Here is a 21,345-nt window from a genome sequence, read left to right as displayed (position 1 = left end):
TGCTTCTGAGCCAGATTGGAAGTTCTAATCCATTTGTGAATTGTGCTCATCACATGCAACACATTTCATTAAAATTAAGTTGTACTGTACTGTCAATTGGAAAGGAAATGACTTCCAGTTAAATTTCAAAATCTAATCTGATCTCAACGGGCTACCGTGCTATGTTTTACATGTAAGCCTATTATAGGATTTGGGAGTTTGAGCCAAGTACTCACAACCGGTGCTCTGTAAGATTCGTGATGCAAATCAACCACCCACTTTTTCTTGCTTCTACTTTTTAGTCAAATCTTAGATCTCTTTAGATTTTTTAAAGAAATATTGTAATTTTTTTGGAACAGGTAAAAAAGACAGAAGAATAGATATACAGTACTATTACATTACAATCAGGAGGTTTTTTCCATTTAACCCCAAAAGAAAATCTAATTCACATAAAGAAAGATGATTCAAACAGCTCTTTCTGTACTTTTATTGAGTAGTTTTTCACATAAATAATGTTTGTATATCTTATAATCATATTTAGGTCATCTTACAATAGTTAGACAACTCAAATGCTCTCACCACCCTCTGTAAATACATGTATTATATTAGTATGTGGCCTTTCTCCCTGACAAACTTCAATGGAGCCTTTGTTCTTAAGGTCACATCCCAGACTGAAAGGTTGTTGTAACAGCTCTAATTGCAAAAACTGACAAAAAACACAATTTTTCATAAGTTGATCTTTATTGAAAAAAGCTTTGATTGTTCCACCGCTGAGTCATGGGTTACATTTCACATAGAAGTTGATAACAGTGTCGTTCCAGCACCATCAGCACCGTGGGCCTTTCTGTGTTTGGAGGACTGGAACTCGCTCTGGATTTCAAGGAAGGTTTTGTTCTTGGTTTCAGGGACCACCAGGAAAATGTATATTGCCACTAAGGTACAGACTGCCAAGAACACCAGGAAACAGTACTGCTGCAGCCCGATCTGTGCAAATGAAACAAAAAGTGACTCTACCTCTTGCTTTTTAACTTCCTCCACCAAGGAAGTTATGTTTTGCTGTTTATTTGTATGTTGTTTTGCAACAAGATTACGTAAAAACTATCAGACAGATTACCATGAAAGATGTTTGCAATTTGGTGCAGATCCAAATTAAAATTGTGAGCTACTAATTTTAAGTGCTCTCATAAGGAGACTGTTGGGACCTAGCGGAGGTCTGCACTCCACTGAGTGCCAGTCTGTGCAGGAGATAAAGAAAATATATTGTCATTCATTTTCGGAGACCTACCACAATAAAAGGAAAGACCATGCCGATGATGAAGAAGCTGAGCCAGTTCACGGAGCCTGCGATAATGTACGCTGCGGGGCGCGAGGTTTGTGTGAATAGTTCAGTGGTCAAGACGTTAGTTACGCCACCTTCACAGAGGAAGAAACAACAAAAGAAATCACTTACTATCAATTCTTACTTACAACCATTGTGAAACAGCATGTGTGGAAGAAAAGGGACGACTTCAGCCACTTACCTGGTCCTAAGCCAAAACTCAGGATGAAAGCAAAAACACACGCCATGCTCAAGTATGGAAAAATTGGGCTGGCATCCTGATAGAAAGAAAATCACACAAATGCATGAATACAAAATATATGGAAATGAATGAAACAAAGCTTTAAATGTGTTTTCACAACATCGGGATGAATCACCTGAAAAGTGAGCGTCAGCGTGAATAAAATGCAGCAGATACTCATCAGTGTGTATCCTCCTGTAATGAGCACTTTCCTTCCCAGGCTTTCAACCAGCATACCCTGTGAGACACACAGCATGTCACAAGACCAAGAACATGCCAGGCAAACATTTCCTTTGAGTTTTCACGCTGACCTTTCAATGGATGTTCCCAGTTTAGTTCTTTCACATCCTGCTGCCCAGTATTTTAGTGCAACATTTGTTTCAGGGATTTCATTCATACTTTTAAAACCCTCATAAGTTTTTATATACAACAGTTTCCACTTTGGTCAACAATTAAGTTACAATTGATTCTGTTTTACTCTATTTCACTTTCCAATAACTAGAATAATAATAATTCTAACACACGAAGGTTTTATTAGATCTTTCTGATTGTGCCTCTATCTTTATTCATCAGTTTGAGTTGTGTGAACATTTCAGTGTAATAATGTCAAACTCATACTTACACAAGTTAAAGCAGTGATGCATTCACAGGCACCAGTACCGACGGTCACATATGGTATCTTATCAACAGGAATGCCAGATTGTTTGAACACGTAGTCTGCGTAGAAGTAAATCTACAGGATACATGGACAACGAAACTGAAGTACAAATACAAAATTGAAGATCAAGATATTTGGGAAATAGAAGGAGACATATCAGCGTGTACGTACAGCATTGATGCCGTTCAGCTGTTGCACAGCATTGAGCAGCATGACAGTGAGAAGCTGCCAGCGCACACTGCGATCGGCTAAAAGGTCCCACGGCTTCTTGGCCTTGAAACCTGCTAAATTATTCTTCTCCTTCTCGATTTCCTCCTGCTCGCCACCACAGCGCGATGATCCGTGCAGTTGCTTGAGAGCTGCAGAGAGTAAAATAATAATACGTTTATTTGTATAGCACTTGTAACTAAACAAGGTTACAAACTGCTTTACACAAAAAGTGACCAGGAACAGTTGTTAAACCATCACATTTGAGCTCTGTCAGACTGGTTGTTGTCATGAAAATAACAATAGTAATCTTCAATTGTACCTTGTTATCAGGTGTTTCAGCCTTTTAATCGCAATAACGTAAAAAGCAGAACCTGAGGCTAAATGTAAATCTACTGGCTTGTATGGCAGTGTTATGAGAGCCATGTGGTCGCTCAGTAGATCAGCCGTCATTACAACACATGACACACACTGTGATTGTGATCTCTCACTCTTCTCATCTGCTCAGGCTTTGGGGCAGGTTTTTGAGAACCACATGAAAAGCTTTTCAGCGTCAAATCTGTCCCTTCACATTAACGCAGCATTTCGAGAATGTGATCATCTGCCTGAACTCACAGCCATGAAGACAAACGTCTCTGCCTCTAGTAATTCCACACAAAGGAAGTCCTCAGGCTTTTTAAACTACACTGTCATGTGCACTAAATCAATCTTCGCAGGCCAAAGATAAAATCATATGAGCGTAAACTGTGAAAAACAGTGCAGCGAACACAGTGTAAGTTCACCTTTTTTGCACTCTTCTGCGTCTCCTTTGTCGATGAGCAGGTAGCGTGGGCTCTCTGGGAACCAGGGCAGGATCAGGAGCTGCATGATGGCTGGGATACATGTGGTGCTGAGTAGGATGGGCCAGTACTCCTCTCTGCCCAGGACCTCTCTGTAAGAATCAGCCAGAAATATCGAACCAACTTCCTTTTAGATCAAATGTAGACAAATTGTGGTGGTTCAAGTTAATATTCTATCAACTAGGACAGATTGTCCAGGGTCAGGTAGTGTGTTCAGATTTACTTGAGGCCAATGACTTGTCCAGTCAAGATCCCACCAGTGATGAAAATGGAGGTTCCCATTCCCATGGCTCCACGAAATGCAGTTGGAGCAATTTCCCCCAAATACAGAGGTTGAACACAAATGCCAATGCCTGTGAAAACAAACCAAGATTTCACACAACGTTTTAACCACATAAGTGAAGCCTTCACATGTACTTCTTAATCACTCACCCGCATTTATTCCAGTGAGAAGACGTCCGATTATGAGTAATTCAAATAATCCTGTGGGGTAACTCAGACCCATCAGCAGGGCAGCTGCCAAGGCAAATGTGTTATTGGCCAACAGTGTCCCTTTCCTGGCAGAACCACATCACAATCACAAATCTTTAATACAGAAGAATGTAAAACAATATTTTTTTTCAGCACATATATTTATTTATCCATACCTCCCCAGCTTCACAGACAGTGTCCCACCAATCGATGCCCCTAGGAAACCCCCTAAAGTGAATACAGACACGATGATGGACCAGAGCAGAGTGAGACCATCGTGTGATATGTCTTCTTGGTAACGCTCCCTCCAGGTTTGGTTGATGAAATTTTGCACATACTGGAGATGAAGGAACAAAAATACATAACAATTGGATTAGAAACATATATTTTAGAGATATATTTGTGCATCAGACATGTCTCCAGTGGAGATTAAGTGAATATTAGTGATGAAAATTTGATTTGTACTAATAACAGCTGACTGAGATTTTGTCACATGAGCACAAAAATGTCTGCACTCACAGTGCTGTGTACTGTACCACTGTGTTGTAAAAGCATCTTCTACAGGTTTTGCTCTGCAGCTGCATCTCATTCATAACATCATCATAACTTGTGCTGATCAAAACTTAAATATGATGTAGAAATAACAGGCAGTCGGATGATTACCACTTTGTTGTGAAGCATGTTTTAGGCTTTGCTGTGGCTGCATCTCATTCAAAACATAATAAAAAGAATAAAAACTGCAATAGAATGCAGACATATAGGCAGTAGGGTCATTACCACTGTGGGTGCATTGATGATGGATATATTATATCCATACTGAAAGGTTCCTCCTATGCAAGCAGCACAAGCAGCCAGCAGCAGTGATTTGTTTGGAAGCTGCGAACAGAAAAAACAAGACAGAAAACACAAGTCATTCATTAATAATCACGCAGAGAACTCAGCATCTCTTCTCTCGTCTGTTCCTTTATCCCCACGTACCTTTGGTCGCTTTTTAGCTTTGATTTCTTTATTAAGCAGAGGTTGGAATTCATCCAGATATTCCGTTGGCATTTTGTCCCTGGTGTTTTTTTAATTTCTGCAACCTAGAGCCTGTCCTGTCTCCGGCGAGGTTAAGAGTGACGGCTGGGTGAGTCGGAGCTGCGCGTTAGAAGCGCAGATCGCTTGTGATTAGGAGGACGCGGGGTGTGGAGAATCGGCTCCATGAGGCCGCTCCACGTTTCACATTTCACGGCACTTGGCACCAGTTTCTCCCACAGAGAGGAAGAAAGAGGGGAAGTCCAGCACAGTGAAGATAAACAATACACAAAATAAAAAAGAGAAGAAAGGAAAAAAAGTTGCAACTTGAATCAGTGTGGATGAGAGGATCACAGACAGCTGAGGAAGGAGGAGGAGGAAGAGGAGGAGGAAGAGGAGGAAGCTACAGTAGAGATTCATTCACCAAATCCTTCAGACCCCTCCACTGTTTACACTCTCTCCATAGACGTCATCTGTTTGGGCTGGACTTACTGTCCTCTCTGTGTTATTAACACATGTATTCTATAACATATAGACAGTTGTTAAAGGCCTCTGTCTTCTTTATTCCCAGGTGAAGCATTCCTCCACCCCATGCACCTCCAGGGGATTCTACCTGGAGCACCGACCCGGGTCCCGTGGTCCCCTGTTGTGGCTGTCTCCTCTCCCCAATTACGACGGCGATCAATTCGTCTTCCTTGTCCTCGTGGGAAAGAATACAAGAAGCCCTTGAGGGTGCTGACTGTAGAGTCTTTTGTGATCAGACATATGTATGTTTATACAGACATACACATCTGTATTATTATGAAAATAGGAAAACGAATTGAGAGAGATCTGTATCTGTCATTATTCCGGTTATGCATTAAAAAGTTATTGTTGATATGTAAGAAGTTTTAGGTCCTCTGTGTCTGAATCCATCAGCTGATCTACTGTCAACTTGGTATGAGCAAGAAAGAGAGAGATTGAAAGAACAGAAAAGGAGAAGGGTTGAGGTTAGTTGCTGTTATGCAGGATAGATATTATCAGAGATAACACTGCTGTTGTACAAAACTTTTACATAATGTTGATTGATTATCATGTGTTGAATTCTGGCCTGTAGCTGCAACCTGTGATGCTGGGTTGTGTGACTGTCAGGAGTCATGAGCCCCTGGAGCAGAGGAGTTCATCACTGATTTACTTTTGTATAATCTGATATTGGTTGGTTTGTTTGAATAACTGCTGAAGGCTAGGTATAAAATTCATTCATGATCTAATCATCACATCAAAGAATGAAAGACATAGTTCTATTTTTGTTGGTTGCATCCGTTTTATATAATAATAATGAGACATCTCTTCATTTATATTGTCTTTAAATATTATTTTTTTGTTGATTCGTGACATGTTGCACTTCCGTCCGTCCACGGAGAAGGATCCCCAGTTTTTACTCTCCCTGAGGTCTTGGTTTCTTTTCCTAGTCGAGGGTTCACGGCTGAGGATATTGCTCCTTGAACACATTGTTGAATTGATTTGATCTGAATGGTCACAGATCACAGTCCAAGAATAGAAGCTGAAGATATGAGATCAGGGTTCTTCCATTTTCAAAACTGAACAATTTATTGTGAACCTCCAAATCAAGCACATGACTTCTTCATCTATGTGAAGGGTCAAATACTTTTGAAATGAATATAATAGTTGCAGTTTAGTAAGAACTGTGATTTTGTTTAACTTGATTTAAAAGCTTGACCACAACCTTTTGGTTGAGCACTACACATAACAAATCCTCTGCTGTAACCTTCTACTGAAAACTACAACTATCTGCTTGAGGTTACAAAATGAATTTCTGCTGCTATGAGGGTCCCCAAGAACAAAGTGCCCTCTATTATTCTTAAATGTGGAGCAAAAACTCCTCCTTGAGAAGACTAGACAGAACTAAACCATTTTGGAGGAAGGACCTTGGTGGAGAAATGTCCATAACCAACTAACACATTGATTTTATTGACTAATTGAGGCCAAACTGTTTTTCATCAGTCCAGAGAATCTTGTTGCTCACTGTCTTTTAGATTTCCTTGTCTCTCACTCAGAGGAGGCTTCCACTTGTCCAAAGCTCAAATCACTATTTCCAGAGTGTTGCATGATGATTGTCCTTCTTGAAATGTTTCCCATGTCCACACAGGAGCTCAGCCATAGTGACCACTTCTTGGTCAGCTCTGGTTTTTCTCTCACGATCATTAGTTTGGACAGTTTGTAGCTCCGGGAAAAGTCTTTTCCATGTAAAGATTATGAAGGACACTATTTTCCTCCTTAAATGCATCAAACATCTCATGTAGCTGTCTTTCCCAGATCTGTAGTCACACAATCCTGTCTATGAGCTCTACAGTCACATCACAGCTTGGTTTTATTCTGATCTTTTCTGTTCTTTGCTCTTCTTTGTAAAAAAAAAAAATGGGTATGAATAAAGTATGTCTATCTATCTATCTATCTATCTATCTATCTATCTATCTATCTATCTATCTATCTATATACCTGAGATCTTGTAACTAAAGCAATTATATAGGCAAATGACAGAAGATGAATCAATTGAGGTAGACTGTGTAAAATCATCTCAAAGACGACCAAGAGAAAATATGAGGCACCCTATCTCAAATGTTATAAAGGATCTGATTAAAACTTCCTTTTTGATAAATTAGCAAAAAAAATAGATCTGTTTTTGCATTGTCATTATGGTGTTTGGAGTGCAGAACAACCTGGGAACATTTATTTTAATTTTAACATAAGATTGCAACATAGTGCAACAAAGTCTGAGTCATTTTCTGAAATCACTGTTCCTGTACCAGACATTAGACCAGACCACTTCAGACATTTTTTATTCACTGACAGAGAGAAACTGTTTCACGAACAGTTGTGTCATTTTTGTTAAACACAGGTCATTTATGATCATAGGTCTTTTTTCCTTTTTGTCTTTCTTCCTTTCTTTCTTTGATTTTAGGCAGAGTGAAGACTAATTACTGAATAACCTCGGGAGCAGTGAACATTTGATGCATTGCCTCCCCTGGAGTATTTAGTGAAAACTGCAGCAGTTACAGCTTCAGAATATCAACACCATTAAAAAGGTAATTGATTGAAATGAAATATGCAAACAGTCAAACTACATGAAATGCTCATTACTCTAAATGCCTTATTATCTACACTGCAGGATGGAAGTGATTGAGGACAAGATCATTACAGATAATTAGAAAGAGAGAAAAAATAATTCATGGTTTGTCAACAGTGAGAAGTGAATTATTACCAAAATAGCAAATGAGGAAAAATAAGTGACTTTTCACAAAGCTAGTTCCTTTAAATGACTTAAAAATGTAAATTATAAACTAAGGTGAAACTACATTTTATTACATTCAATATCCAACATTTTCTTCTTTACTATGGAGCCCTGTGTGCACAAAAATCAATATTAAAATAATACCTCATGCAATCTATTTTGGTTGATGTTTAACAGCTGCACGCACATTTCCTTATCACAGTCTGTAAAATGAGGACTTTGGATATGCACATGGAAAATATATTCTCAAACTGGCTAATGATCAATTCTGAATCCCTATGACCAGATTTATCTTTGGAAGGAATGCATAAGTTCTACTGCTGCTCTCACTGGGTCCAAAAGCACTGATGGTGTTGACCTATTTCTCGATCCCCAAAATAAAACCTGAAAGCTTTTGATTCAAACTTTATTCAGCAGGCAAACACCAACCACAGTCAGAAGCTGAATTTTGAACTTACCTCTTTCTTTGGCGCAGTCTCCTCCGTGAAATTCATTTGTGAGGCTGCTGTGAAATGATGTGGGAATAAACCATCTGAGCCGATCGCAAGGTGCAGCATATGATTCAGCTCCGAGGGGGAGACTCATTAACTCCTTAAAGCACATTGCTTGACCTGAGGTAAAGTTAGCTGATATCTGAAGGTGTAGCTGAGGACACTCAGTTGAACTGATATGCCCTTTTTATCCCCAAAAATGCTTAAAGATTATTATTATTTTAAACATAAAATGTTTTGTTCACTTCAATTAAGGATTTTTTGGCTATAAACTATTTTTTTGAATACAGAAATAATATTAATGTTTTTAATTCATGTGCTATCAGCAGATCAATGTGGGGTATTAGAGTATAGTGAAATTTACACAACTGTATAAATGGTATTATCAGTAAGTATTTTGACTGCTGGAAAAGAAACTGAAACAACATGCCATAGCCCATTTGAGAAAGATGTGTTTATTTACTTATCAGTAGAAGGTGTAAAAAGAAAATGAATCTTATTTTTTAGAACAGACTTCTGTGACATTATTCAGTTACACAGGTTGAAAAACTCTGCTTGTTTTAAACTGCTGCTGACATCAACCCAGAACTACTACAAGGATTTTCATTTTCAGGACATGCTGTTCTGCACACATGACCCAAAGAGCTGCATAGCTTTCTGCACAAAAAAACCTTTTAATCCCGTAAGAGCCTCTGAGAATGGTTTAGTTGGTCTTTTGATCCTTAAAGTGAAAGAAATGATATTTTCTTAACAATGAAGAGTTCTGTTTGAGTTTTGTCATTGGATCAGCTGCAACACAGACCCTGAAGCTTCACTGCTAAAAGCAGACAAAGGCAAAGAAAAGAAATATAACTTGTGGCAATAGCTGTTGCAGTTCTGGTCACACAGTGTGATTCACGAGCAAGCTGCCCTACATCCAAATAAAACCCATTTGGATGTAATAACAAACAGAAATCACAGACAAAGGTAGGTCTGTACAGTTAGTCAGCAGAGAGTGTGAAGTTATCATCCATTCAGCCGAGGATCTGAGGAAAGAAGATAATTAGAATAATTTATATGTTGTTTACAGCTAGTAACATTTTGCCTTGTAGAACTGGTATTTATATTGAAGTTCGGACTGTTATGTTCTAACATGAGCTATAGAAACATGTAGTTTGAATGGTCACCAAGAAGAGGATTGCATTTATTTTATTCATGATTTGGGTGAGACTTCCAAATAAGTATTTTATGTGATATTGCATTATGTTATTGCTCAGATGCCACTCTTTTAACCAAATATATATATATATATTGTTGTTGAAAATCAGCAAGCATGCGTTGTGGATCAAAATGTCAGGTCTTAAAAATCACTGAGTTCGTCATTAAAGGTTCAGTGTGTAGAATTTAGTGACATCTGAAGTTGCATGTTGCAGCTGCTGTAAAAGACATGGCGGCCTCCGTAGAGAGGACCCACTCCTGATGTAAATATAAGGTATTTCAATATGAAGGGCCCATTCTAGGGTAAAGAACAACCTGTACAATTTAAATGAAACACACTAATGAAAACATCACTAGGATTATTTTGTATTAAATCTCTGCCGATAGATCTCTTTCACCTAAATCTTACAAACTGAACCTTTAAAGACTGAAACCCGCTGCTGAGGATCCTGGTCAGTCTGCCCATTGGTGTCCTGGCAGGTGTTGACCGCACGGGGGCGCTTCATCCGCACGGTGAAGCCTTCGTGCAACAGTGAAACTCTTCCCCCGGTGTGAGAGGGAACCGCAGAGGTGGAGTGTGGTGGCAGGGTGGATCATGTCGTCCAGAAAGAACCGGTGTGTGGCAAACCCGCTGGAGTCTGCGATCACCACACCCAGTGAGAGGATCCTGAAGGAGTGCCACAGTCTGTATGTGGACAGCGACCACGGTAAAGAACACAACCCGGGTTTAACCCGAGTCAACAACCGAGTTAGTCCGAGTCAGAACCGTGAAGCAGAAACACACCTGGTTGTGCTGTTATATAACTTTAAAGACTGGGGGGGGGGGGCTCGTATAGTGTGTGTGTGTGTGTGGTGGAGGTGGGGCAGCTGTCTGTCAGTGTCACTCACATGACATTGAAACACGTTGTAGCTTCTCTCTCCCCTTTATGTATCAATGCTTTACTTTCAAACACAGACACAAACTAACTTTATTATTATTATTATTATTATTGTTATTGTTATTATTATTATAGAGCCTTCAGTGTCTGGACCTGACGGAGGATTGGAGTTAAGGTCCTGTTATTACAGGTATTACTAAACAGTAACTACAGTGTGTGGTAGATGGAGGCATAATAAGATCTCAGACAACTATAATATCACCCAGGACCCAACAGTCCCCTTATGAAACCACACTTCAATTCACCAGATGCAGTCATGCCTGACTTTTTTTTCATCAAGATCCATGAAGTATTCTGTGAGACATCAATTCAAATGTTGAAAAACTTCCTATTTCCTGGATCGTCCCCCTGATGCTTGTCCGCATCAAAATGGAATGGATTGGAATGGGTTGTTCCCTGGGCCAGGCCCACCAGGGGTTGAGTAGTTGAGCAGATGAAAACCTTTTTCATGAAGGTAATAAAAGGCCTCCTATTAATACTGGGTGATAAAACGATAACAATGTTTATTGCATTATATTTTTCATCAATAGCAACAAAAGTACACTATATTCTGATATTGCTTATGCATTAGGAAAGTGCTACATGACCTTCACTCGGGAGTCTTAAGGAAATATTAATGTGATATCGACCAATGTGAACGTTTTTCAGTCTCTTTTAGTTGTTTTGTGCTCATTTTGTACTTGTTTGTGTTGAGAGATGAGTTTTCTGTGGACTGTGAGATATGTTTTTTGCGTCTCCTTGCTGATGACAGTTAAACTGAGGTTCCAGCAGTGGGACCCTGCCCACCCCTCAGGCCTCTGCCTCTGTTCCTGAACAGTTCATCCATGATACTGTCTAGTTCACTGGATCATTCTGTGTCTAGTTACAGCTCTGGAAGAAGTCGTTTTATCACGTGTCATGTCAAAGTTATTACAGTTTCATAGTAACAGTATCTCTGCTGGGACATAAACAGGCTTCTCTAATGAGGAGTATAGCTGCTTCACTCCAGTAACAACAGATTGGTCCTATTATTATAAGAGATGTTGTTAATCAGACAAAATTAGACCAGGGAGTAAATTTGAACTTTCACACTTGAACATTACTTTTTCCACCCTTTAACTCTGAAATTTATGGGTTTGTAATTTCTGAATAATTTCCTTGAGAGTTTCATGGAGGGAACTAAGTAATTTGTTAATTTACCAAAGATATACATTTGTTTAAGAGCTACAGCAAATCTCCCATTTGTTCAATAGGATCAAAATAATGTTTACAATTATATATATATATATATATATAAATATTATTATTTTTCAATCAACAAATAATTTTAGCCACAATTTGTTCGAAAGAAAAACTCTTGATTTGATCCCACGTAAATACTGCTATTAGAAACTTTATTCACCAATTCAATTCTGCAGACAAATCTGATGCTTCTGACAAGTCACAAATACAAGTCATTTATTGGAAATACTTGTTGAATGATGTCAAGAGTTTACATTGTTAAACCTCCTGAAATCATTAAAAATAAAGTGTTAGTGTTATTACAATTGCAATATACTGTACCTTGCTTAATTTAAAGTTTGTGTGTGTGTGTGTGTGTGTGTGTGTGTGTGTGTGTGTGTGTGTGTGTGTGTGTGTGTGTTTGTGTGTGTTCAGGCCTGGTGAAGATAGCCAGCAGCCTCGGAGTGCGCCTCCTGCCTCCCAGAAAGAAAATCATTGTGATGATAATGGGTAACCACTCAGCGGGGAAGAGCTCCTTCATTAATTGGTAATACATTCTATTTTTAATGGCTCCATCACACTATGACTCATGTTTGATTGAGATTTTTTTGGTGACGAGTATGATTTTAATACATGACTTTTTAAAATAGCTTTTTTGTTTAAATGAAATTCATCAATTATTTCTAGGATTTGACAAGTAAAGACAAATACATCTAGTTGGTCATCATTCATGCTTTTTTGGCTCATTGTTTAATTGAATGTTGATTGAGAGCAACACTGGAAATAATGGCCTAATACAACGACTTTCCCAAAATAGTCTTTATCACACAGCTCGTGTTTTGTGTGAAGGGTCAGAAACTGTGTATTAGTATAGATATGACCCTCAGTTAAGTTCAGGAAAGGGTTTGAACTACCTCTATAAAGAACACAGCTGTCAAAGCAGTCACTGACCTCATATTTTAAAGCGGGGGTGGGGATTACTCAGGGTCTCTAGAGGTTTTTGGTATGAAGTTGTGTAGGTTGGGTTTCAGGGTGACAGCAAACAGAAATGGAAATATCTGTTATTAGTTATTTTCCAGAGTTGTTTTTAAAATTGATATGATCACTAAGTGGAATATAATTTTTTTGCAGTGCTTGTTGATTGTGGAAATAAGTTTCACTTTTACTTTTTAACCTCAGTGAAATTAATATGATTCATCTTATGCAAATGTTACATATGTTCATATTTAGAGTTTCCATATTTATCATGAATACTGTAAACTGTTTGCTTTGAAAACACCGATGATCACAGGTTCACAAAGTGCTCCTTTATACAGGCACCAGCCTAGTTTATTGGAATGAATTCTTAAAGTATTAGACAATTAACTGATTAGTTGAGAGACAGAAAATAAATCGACCACAAGTGGATTAGCGATGAATTGTTAGTTGTCAGTTGTCAGTTATCAAGGAAAAACACTCTTTCTATCATCCTAAGCTGCTGATTTAGACCTGGTGCACTTATAGATACAATATGAAAGATGAACACATGCTTTTAACGCTAATCATACCTGACACCTGATTGCTGTCATTTCAGGTATGTTGAAGAGCACATCCAGAAAACAGGCGTTGCCATTGAGACGCAGGGGTTTACCTTCATCACAAGCGGTCGCAAAAGAGAATCACTGACGGTAGGAATAGCATGAAAGCATGTCCAGCACTGTTGCATAAGGATTTAGTATTCAGTGTGCGTATGATCTGATAAAAAGCTCTATGAAGCCGTACCATCTAATGCTGGAAAACAGAACCTTGATTGAACCAGCTTTGTGTTGCGTGTTCAATTTTATTGCCTTAAAATGTGATCAGTGTTTGTAAATCAACAGTAATTCATGTTCAGACAGGCTTTGTCAGGTTTTATGGATGAAGGAGTTTAACTCAACTTCAAATGTTTAACTTCAGTAGCGGGAACAGAAGCTGCAGTCAGTCATAAAGGTCGATGAAGCGATAGGCCCAGTGTCACGGTGTAGTGAAGTGAAGTCACTCCCTCAGTCGGTGGTGATTTCTCATTCTGTATGCTGCTCCAGTGAGACGCTTTGTTGTACACACACACACACACACACACACACACACACACACACACACACACACACACACACACACACAGAGGCGTCTTTGGAGCATATAAACAGGCTCGGGAGAAGAGACTTGTCTCTCCATCCGCTCTCATCCTCTCCCTCCTCTGCCTCTCTGTTCATATCCTGCTGTGGTGAAGGTGATGAAGATGAATAATATATTTGCAGTGCAGGACTGCAGAGTGGAAGGATTATCTTCTATGTACAGGAAGAGCTTAAATCAGGTGTACTGAGCTGCAGAACAAGACCCAGCGCCAAGTACTAAGAGAAGGGAGGACTCCGTTTTAGAGGGTTGGGAGCTCAGGAAAAAAAACTGCAGAGTAGTATTTGTCTTTCTCACATTGTCTTTTATTCCTCTCTCACAGGGGAATGCAACGCTACATCTCTACCCGCACTTTCGACCGCTTCTTGAGTTCAAAGGTAAGACTATCTTCTTGTTTAGCATCAGAAAAGTGCACGACTCACACTGTTTGCAGCGATTGTACTTCACATGCAGTGCGATTTCTGCCAAGAGCAAGCAAGGCCTAGCTACTGTACTTATCCTGTACTCTATTTCACATTCCTATTATATTCCTATTCCTATTAATCATTACGTGTACGTCTGCTGTATGCACGCAGATTTCCTAATATATATAATCACACAAAAGAAACATGTCTAAAGATCTCACATAGTACAACAGTTCAGCTCATGTTTCATTTATTCACTAAGTCTAGTGATGCTGTATCTAATAAAATCAGCCCCACAGCCTTCGTGCACATCAGAGTCTCGTTAACTCGACGACAACCTCAAATCAATGCGATCGCTAAATAAATGCATATGCTTGTGTTTCTCTGTTGATACTTTTCTTCTGTTGGGATCATGATGAGACAGTTCAGAGGATGAAGAGATGGCAAAGGTTTCAAATTTTCTCTAACAGCCAGAGATGCTGCAGAACCACTGGACTACAGGACAGGAGATGAATGTAATTACGAGCTGCAGACACAGGGTTGCTCCTTTGAGAGCTTTTGCAATTTAAATAAAGCTCAATATGAAATGCTTATTTAATCAATAACATCAGCAGCTTTCGTGGCTGTTTAACATTGCAGGCTTCTCATGACGAGTTATTTATGGGTTTCTCCCTATCACAGGTCAGGCTTGTCTTTTGTGATTTGAGGTCGCGTTGAGGTGCTTCACCTCGATGACTCAACACTGAGTCACAGTCTTGACGTATCAAGTTTTTGTTTATAAAGCAGAACCCCTGTTCGCCTCTTATCAGGTTTGTGCCAGTTGTTCCTGAGATCTGTGAGTCCAGATGACTCACATTAAAGAGCCGTGTTTAGTGGCATATTGTTTTTAAGAGAATTTGTCTGAGCTCTCCCCGCCTCTGGATGTTGAGGTGGTCGTGCAGAAAGCCTGGGTGTGCCTGCTGTCTGAGTGGGAGCATCAGTGTGGAGGGGGGTGAGGGAGGGGAGACAGTAAAGCGTAGAGTATAGAGAGAGTGAGGGTTCACTGGGTGCGGACCGGAGCGCTCACGGTATGGCGCGTGAGTCACACGCCCCATCGACGGCAGTGCAGTGGAGTCAGGAGGAGCTTCTGAGAAATGTCACAGCCATTAGAGACGGCACAGCCCGGACTCCAGCAGCCACGGCTCCACTCTGCAGGCCCGAGCCTGCACCTTCAATCTGCTGCTGCTGAAATACAAGTCTTTTTATTTCACTCTCATCTCCGCATCTGGAACTATACACCATGACTCTGGCAGTTGATGAGGTGTCACAGCGACTGAGGATGACTCATCAGAAAAGCAACATATATCCTTATGTGGGAGCAGCTGCTTGTCACACACTTTGGTCTCACTGGAAATACTTCTTAATGTTGCTTTACAGGATATCTAACTGTGTCTTATTGTTTTATTATCTTATCAACCTCTTGTCATGAGTTTAGATCATGAAATTGTCTTTTAGCTGTCCTCTGTATCTTTTCTATTTTGGCTTTGATCTGTTTAATCTGACAAGTTCTTTTTAAGTTCTGGTCACCAGAGCGTTATTGCAGCCTTTGCCCTTTTCCTCGTGCACAGGATCTCTTGTGGAGCCTTCTCAGTTACAGTCACTTGAGGAACTTAGCACCCATGGGCGAGTATCGCTCCTGTTTCCTTTTCAGCTTTCAGGAGACTCTGGGGACTCAGTTCAATCAAAGTGGATGAATCTGTCCGAATCAAGGCTGTTCGATCCATTTTTTCTGAAAGTTGCTATTTTTTGTCTTTTAGCAATAGAAAGGGCATGTGTATGTTTTGAACAATCTTGACTACCTGAAGTAGAGCTCCTCAATGATGTCTGCATAGATGTAATGTCTTAAAGGCTTTTAGCCATGTTGCACACAACAGAGATGTCTCAATATGCTGATAGATAATGGGAATGCACTTTAAAGACATGTGATAGCACGAAGATATATTGATATCGCGAACACGCTGGTTTAGGAGAAACATAAGGGAATGCTAATGTGCTCCAGCAGCAGTGGACCCGCTCGCTGCAGCACAAGCATGTGATTTGTGCTGGCTGTTGACACCTGCCTCTTCCTATGAAACAGCTTCAGTGTCATCTCGGGCCTGTGTGTGCATGTATGTGTGTAGAGGGAGGATGGGATTTATTTATATTAATAATTATTTAGTCAATACTGGGGGTATGTCTATAGCGATACTGTCCTGGTGCACAGAGCCTGTGGGTGGTTCGGGCTCACGTGTGGTGGATCGTCATAGCCTCTCAGTGCGTTGCCTCACAGTCGTTCTTCACTGGCTAGCTTTATGTCCCACACCCCACACTAAAGCTGCCAGTTGAAGAGCTGTTGTGTGTAACCATGACAACAGATATCTCTGCATAGGGCACGGTGAAAAAAACCGAGACGTGTCAAACTGTGTTAATATTGAAATTTAAGTTGCGAGGGTGTGGCCACTGCTGGTTTTTTTCACAACAAGAATTGGCAAAGATTTGTGCTCGTGCATGTTCACAGCTCACATGCATATTGTTGCATTTTGATTATAAAGGCACCTTCAAAGCTGAAATCAGAAAAAGTTCTTGATATTTGATACCACTGTGCCTCCCTCAGGTCTCCAAGTATTGACTGTACTGCAGCTTCTACTAGCTCATGATAATAAAGTCATTAGAGGTGACACCTTCCTACAGGGACTCAACCTTTTTATTTAGCATCTTTGTTTCTATGGAGACGCTTGTGCACACAGCATCTGTATATTCCAGGTGTTATGGACTACCTGTCGGCTGAGATCTCTACCTCCAAGCAGAAGAAGTTCAGCCTCTTGACGTTCGTGGACACTCCGGGTCTGGTGGATGGAGACATGATCTACCCTTTTAACGTCAACAGCGCCATCACCTGGTTGGGTATGGTTTGACAGCTCAAACATTTGTTATTCCGGTGCTGATCAGACTGAGCTGTTGGGTTTCAATAGTGACTGTTTTGTTTCTTTCTGTGCAGGAGAACAGGCAGACTTGATATTTGTGTTCTTCGACCCGATGGGCCAGGCGCTATGCAAGCGCACGCTCAACATCGTGGAGAAGCTAAGTGAGAAATGTGGAGACAAGGTGTTGTTCTACCTGAGTAAGGCAGATGAAGCTGGGAAGGAAACAGATAGACAGGTAAGTTCACTCCATATGACATTTTTTGATTGATTTGACTCGGTGAAAGGTAAACTTGCAATTTTTTTTCTTCTGGCAGAGGGTGATGATGCAGATTGTCCAGGAACTGTGTCGCTGTCCAGGTCTCAACAAATGTGGTTTTGATATGCCAACAATTTACATCCCCAACCCACAGAGGGTAAATAAACCGTCGTTTTACTAGTTATTTTACAGAAGTAATTCCATTTGGAATCTTCTGGCTTCTTCCAGTTTTAACAACTGATTAACCATCTAATACTTAAATGATTTACATATTTTAGTGTTTTCCCACCTTGCAGCATCTTTGTAGAGTTGTTTCCTGTATTTAGGAGTGTTTCCCTCAGATCTCAGGTCTTGGGTCTGGAATTAAAGCTCTCTTCCATCCTGGGGCTTGAGCAGTCATTGATTATCCTTGAATGTAAATTCTCCACCCCAGATTTCCTTGTGGCCCTTCGTAGCCAGGGACAGGATGATTCATTTTGCTGTATGAGGCGTGAGAGTCTTATCCACTCCCAGGGTGAACAGGGGTTGTAAACCATGCCCTCTGATCGGCCACCTTTGACAACGGCAGCCCCAGGCCTGAGTTATTGCTGCACCATTTTGTGATCTACAGCCACAAAGCTGTGCTCTGCATGTTAGATTTGTGCAACCCCCCCGACCTCCAATTTATTTTTGCTGACCAAATGCGTCCTCACTTCCAACTAAGTGCTTATGGCTGTCAGTCACGATCCCCTCAGGGTTTGTCTCGGAAGTTTCCATACCTTTGCTCTTTTTAAGATGCACAAGATGTTTTGTGTGTTCACGCTAAAACTGTTGCACTTATGAGCCTTGGTGTTGTTTAGCCGAGCAGGTGTGTGAACCAGATCGATGGGGTTTGTCAGACCATCGAGAAAACCATCAACCAGGCCGTTCAGAAGACTCTGGACCAGCTGGAGAAAGATTGTGACCTTATTTGTTCCACCATCAGCAGCAGACTAGAGCAGGACAGGTTTGACATCTTTTGACTTACAGCACAGCATCATACATGCTAAAGCTATCATACAGTGCAGTGATATTTAAACCCTGTTTCTCTGTGTGAACGTGCAGGGCTGATGTGACTCACAGCAAAAGTGTGCGTCTTCGCTCCTTCCTGTGTGGGGTTCTGGGCGTTTTCCTTCCGTTCCTGTTTATCCTTAGTTTCATTGTGAGCACCTTCTCCACAGAGGAGCTGGGGGAGCTGTTGGGCGAAGGTCCAGCTCAGACCCTCACTGTCTTCTCAGTAAGTCCAAGTAATATTTTTAGTGTTGAAGAGCGTGAAAGCTGATAGATAAACAAATAACATTGCAGAAAACTATTTTTTTTATCATTATTCTTTGTACTTATTACTTGTGAACTTAATTCTGTTTAACGTGTCTCACAGGGAGTTGTGATATATTTATGGGACTGGATACCAGAGGATGGACAAGTTTTGTTTGTCATTATTTTTGGGGCTTTTTGTTACCTCCTGCTTTTCTTAGCAAAGTATTTTGCAGGGTAAGTGTTACACTTTAATCAGTTAATTGATTAGTAGATTTTTACCTATAACTGTGATCCCATTCAGACCTGCTACAAACAAACACATCTTTAAAATCAGACTGGGTTAAGATACAATAATTCTAATTTCATGAATACAACTGATGTACTAATTTATTTGCATGCAGAGCGGGGAAGTGGGATCCGATCATAACTGGTGACAGGAGACACATTTAGTATATATTAATGTCAGCTATGAACAGACAAACTTAAAGCTGACCACTCTGACGGATCTCTGAGGATGGATGTTAACACCGGGTCTGAACACTGTCACTGCCATTTAAGCTTACTGGATTCAGTCTCTTAAGTGAGATTATTTTCTACCTTTTTTTGTTTTTCATAATAACAAATTAAAAAAGGGCATCTTGATGTTAAGGACGTTCTGATGGAACCCTTAGAAAAATGTCTAAATGTCAAGAAGGTACACAAATCAAACTTACACAGTTCTGCCAACACACAAGGAGGAAGTGATTGTTTAGATTGTGATAAAACATTTTGTTCTTCATTCTCAGCCAACGGAATAAGACTTTGACAAAGAAGGAGAAGAGGGTGATGACTGAGTACAAAGATTACATCCAGGATATTGTCAAAACCAAGAAGGTAAATCCTTGTTCGATTTTACGCGTGTATTTTACAAACATTAAAACTGCAGTAATAGATATTTTTATATTGCTGAAAGTGCAAAAAGTGTCTTTACTCTCAGCTCTATTGAGTTTTAAGCATCAGCTCTAAGCTCTGTTGTTTTACATCAGAATTGTGAATCTCACACAGTTAATTTTGTTCCACAGGGTAAATTGTATGAATGGTACCTCCAGCAGTGTGCAGCAGAATATGACCTCTGACCCCAGGTAGACTGAAGACACTTGGTTCATCCATATGTTGACATATTGCTACAAGGTTCTTTCTGTAAAATGACTGATAGCTTCGGTTTTTTTTTTGTAATCAGTATTTTCTGTTTCCTCAGTCAGCAGGGTGAACCTCTGATGCAACAAGATCACCGCCAACATCATCATCATCTCAAGATCTGATTAAAAATGAAAAAGTGCCTCCGTCATTGAGTTCAGGAGAAACTGTGATTGTAGTTGTTTTTCATAATGTGAATAGATATTTTTAGAGCATAAATGAAGCTAGAGAGAAGTGGAGTGTTTACAAATGGACTTTTTCTTATTTTTGTTTGAATTTCTTTAACTTGCAGGTGCTTTTAACAACAGTCATCATTTTATTATTCTCATCATGGTCCACAAATCTCACTGCACCGTCCTGATGTCATGTTGTCTGTCAAGATACAAGAATGTGTGTTCATTCTGAATGTTAAAGCAATAACTGTAATAACCAATGCTGTGATAACACTCAGGCATTATAGTCTGACATTTCTTCACATCATTTTGATGCAGTCAATGAGATTTACGGCTGCAAATGTCCTCCTGCCTCCAAAGAGTGTGTTCTACAGTGTGATTCATGTGTGATTTGTACAGTAAAACTACAGCTGGTAAACAGTTAGTTCCTGCACTGATGTGTGTCTCCTAATGGTATTAATGAATCCCTCATGTTGTCTAAAAACACCATGTAATGCCTTTTCTCCAGTGTTTGTAGAAATATGTATTTGCCTAAAGGTGTTTTTAAGGAGCTTTTTTTTTTACAAGGGATGCACTGATCTGATATTACAGATCTTTTCCAAGTCTGACTGATACTTTACTTTTAATGCTGTGACTAATCCAAAGTTTTCACTAAAATAGTTAGGGATTTATTTATCAAGTACATTCATCCAGTGATGTTTGGCTGCCGGATTGTAAACTTAAAGATAAATAAGCTGTTATGGCTGAGACCCTGATTTGAGGTATCAGTAAAGGTTGGATCAGTTCATCCCCACTTTTTACCCCAAAAATGCAGAAACATCTCATCTAGTTGTTTGCAATATTATTCTGAGCTCTGCCCGTTTGTTTTGTGTGTGTCAGATGCCAGGTGACCTCCTCTTTAGGAAATACATGTTTTATAAGTTTTTAAATTTACAAATTTATTAAACTTGTGTTTAAATCTATATATTGTGTATTTTTTTTAGAAAAAATATTTCAATTGTCTGAAACCTGAACTCAATTGGCTTGTTTAGGAACTTTATTCCGTAAACAAGACTCAAATCAAGAAATCTGCAAACTCACTGTAACTCCCTTGAAAACGATTAAACATTTTTTACTTTTACTC

At 39.8% G+C, this 21,345-nt stretch overlaps 2 protein-coding genes across 3 annotated transcripts; one reads left to right on the top strand and one right to left on the bottom strand.

The window, feature by feature from the left end:
• Nucleotides 1-701: 701 nt before the first annotated feature.
• slc2a11b (solute carrier family 2 member 11b) lies at nucleotides 702-8,609 on the bottom strand. 2 transcript variants are annotated; one of them, XM_069523849.1, is made up of 12 exons: nucleotides 8,478-8,609; nucleotides 4,491-4,589; nucleotides 3,890-4,050; nucleotides 3,675-3,799; nucleotides 3,466-3,595; nucleotides 3,186-3,334; nucleotides 2,368-2,555; nucleotides 2,161-2,271; nucleotides 1,675-1,776; nucleotides 1,500-1,575; nucleotides 1,265-1,392; nucleotides 702-963 (listed from the first exon to the last, which is right to left on the bottom strand). In XM_069523849.1, the coding sequence occupies exons 1-12, from the start codon at nucleotides 8,574-8,576 to the stop codon at nucleotides 769-771; spliced, it is 1,563 nt and encodes a 520-aa protein (XP_069379950.1). In that variant the 5' UTR covers nucleotides 8,577-8,609; the 3' UTR covers nucleotides 702-768. The 2 variants fall into 2 exon arrangements, with proteins under 2 accessions (XP_069379950.1, XP_019956413.1); XM_020100854.2 differs by lacking the exon at nucleotides 8,478-8,609 and adding an exon at nucleotides 4,692-4,899.
• A 1,636-nt stretch (nucleotides 8,610-10,245) lies between these two features.
• Nucleotides 10,246-21,342, top strand: LOC109638057 (uncharacterized). Its single transcript, XM_069523826.1, has 13 exons — nucleotides 10,246-10,414; nucleotides 12,281-12,392; nucleotides 13,419-13,512; nucleotides 14,319-14,373; nucleotides 17,182-17,322; nucleotides 17,417-17,577; nucleotides 17,657-17,755; nucleotides 18,438-18,583; nucleotides 18,682-18,853; nucleotides 18,995-19,107; nucleotides 19,659-19,746; nucleotides 19,935-19,994; nucleotides 20,111-21,342. The coding sequence occupies exons 1-12, from the start codon at nucleotides 10,303-10,305 to the stop codon at nucleotides 19,986-19,988; spliced, it is 1,347 nt and encodes a 448-aa protein (XP_069379927.1). The 5' UTR covers nucleotides 10,246-10,302; the 3' UTR covers nucleotides 19,989-19,994; nucleotides 20,111-21,342.
• Nucleotides 21,343-21,345: the final 3 nt, after the last annotated feature.

Source organism: Paralichthys olivaceus, chromosome 4, assembly GCF_024713975.1.
Source record: "Paralichthys olivaceus isolate ysfri-2021 chromosome 4, ASM2471397v2, whole genome shotgun sequence".
Classification (NCBI taxonomy): Eukaryota; Metazoa; Chordata; class Actinopteri; order Pleuronectiformes; family Paralichthyidae; genus Paralichthys; species Paralichthys olivaceus.
The sequence above is the reverse complement of the archived record's forward strand: the minus strand, read 5'-3'. Positions and strand labels throughout refer to the sequence as shown.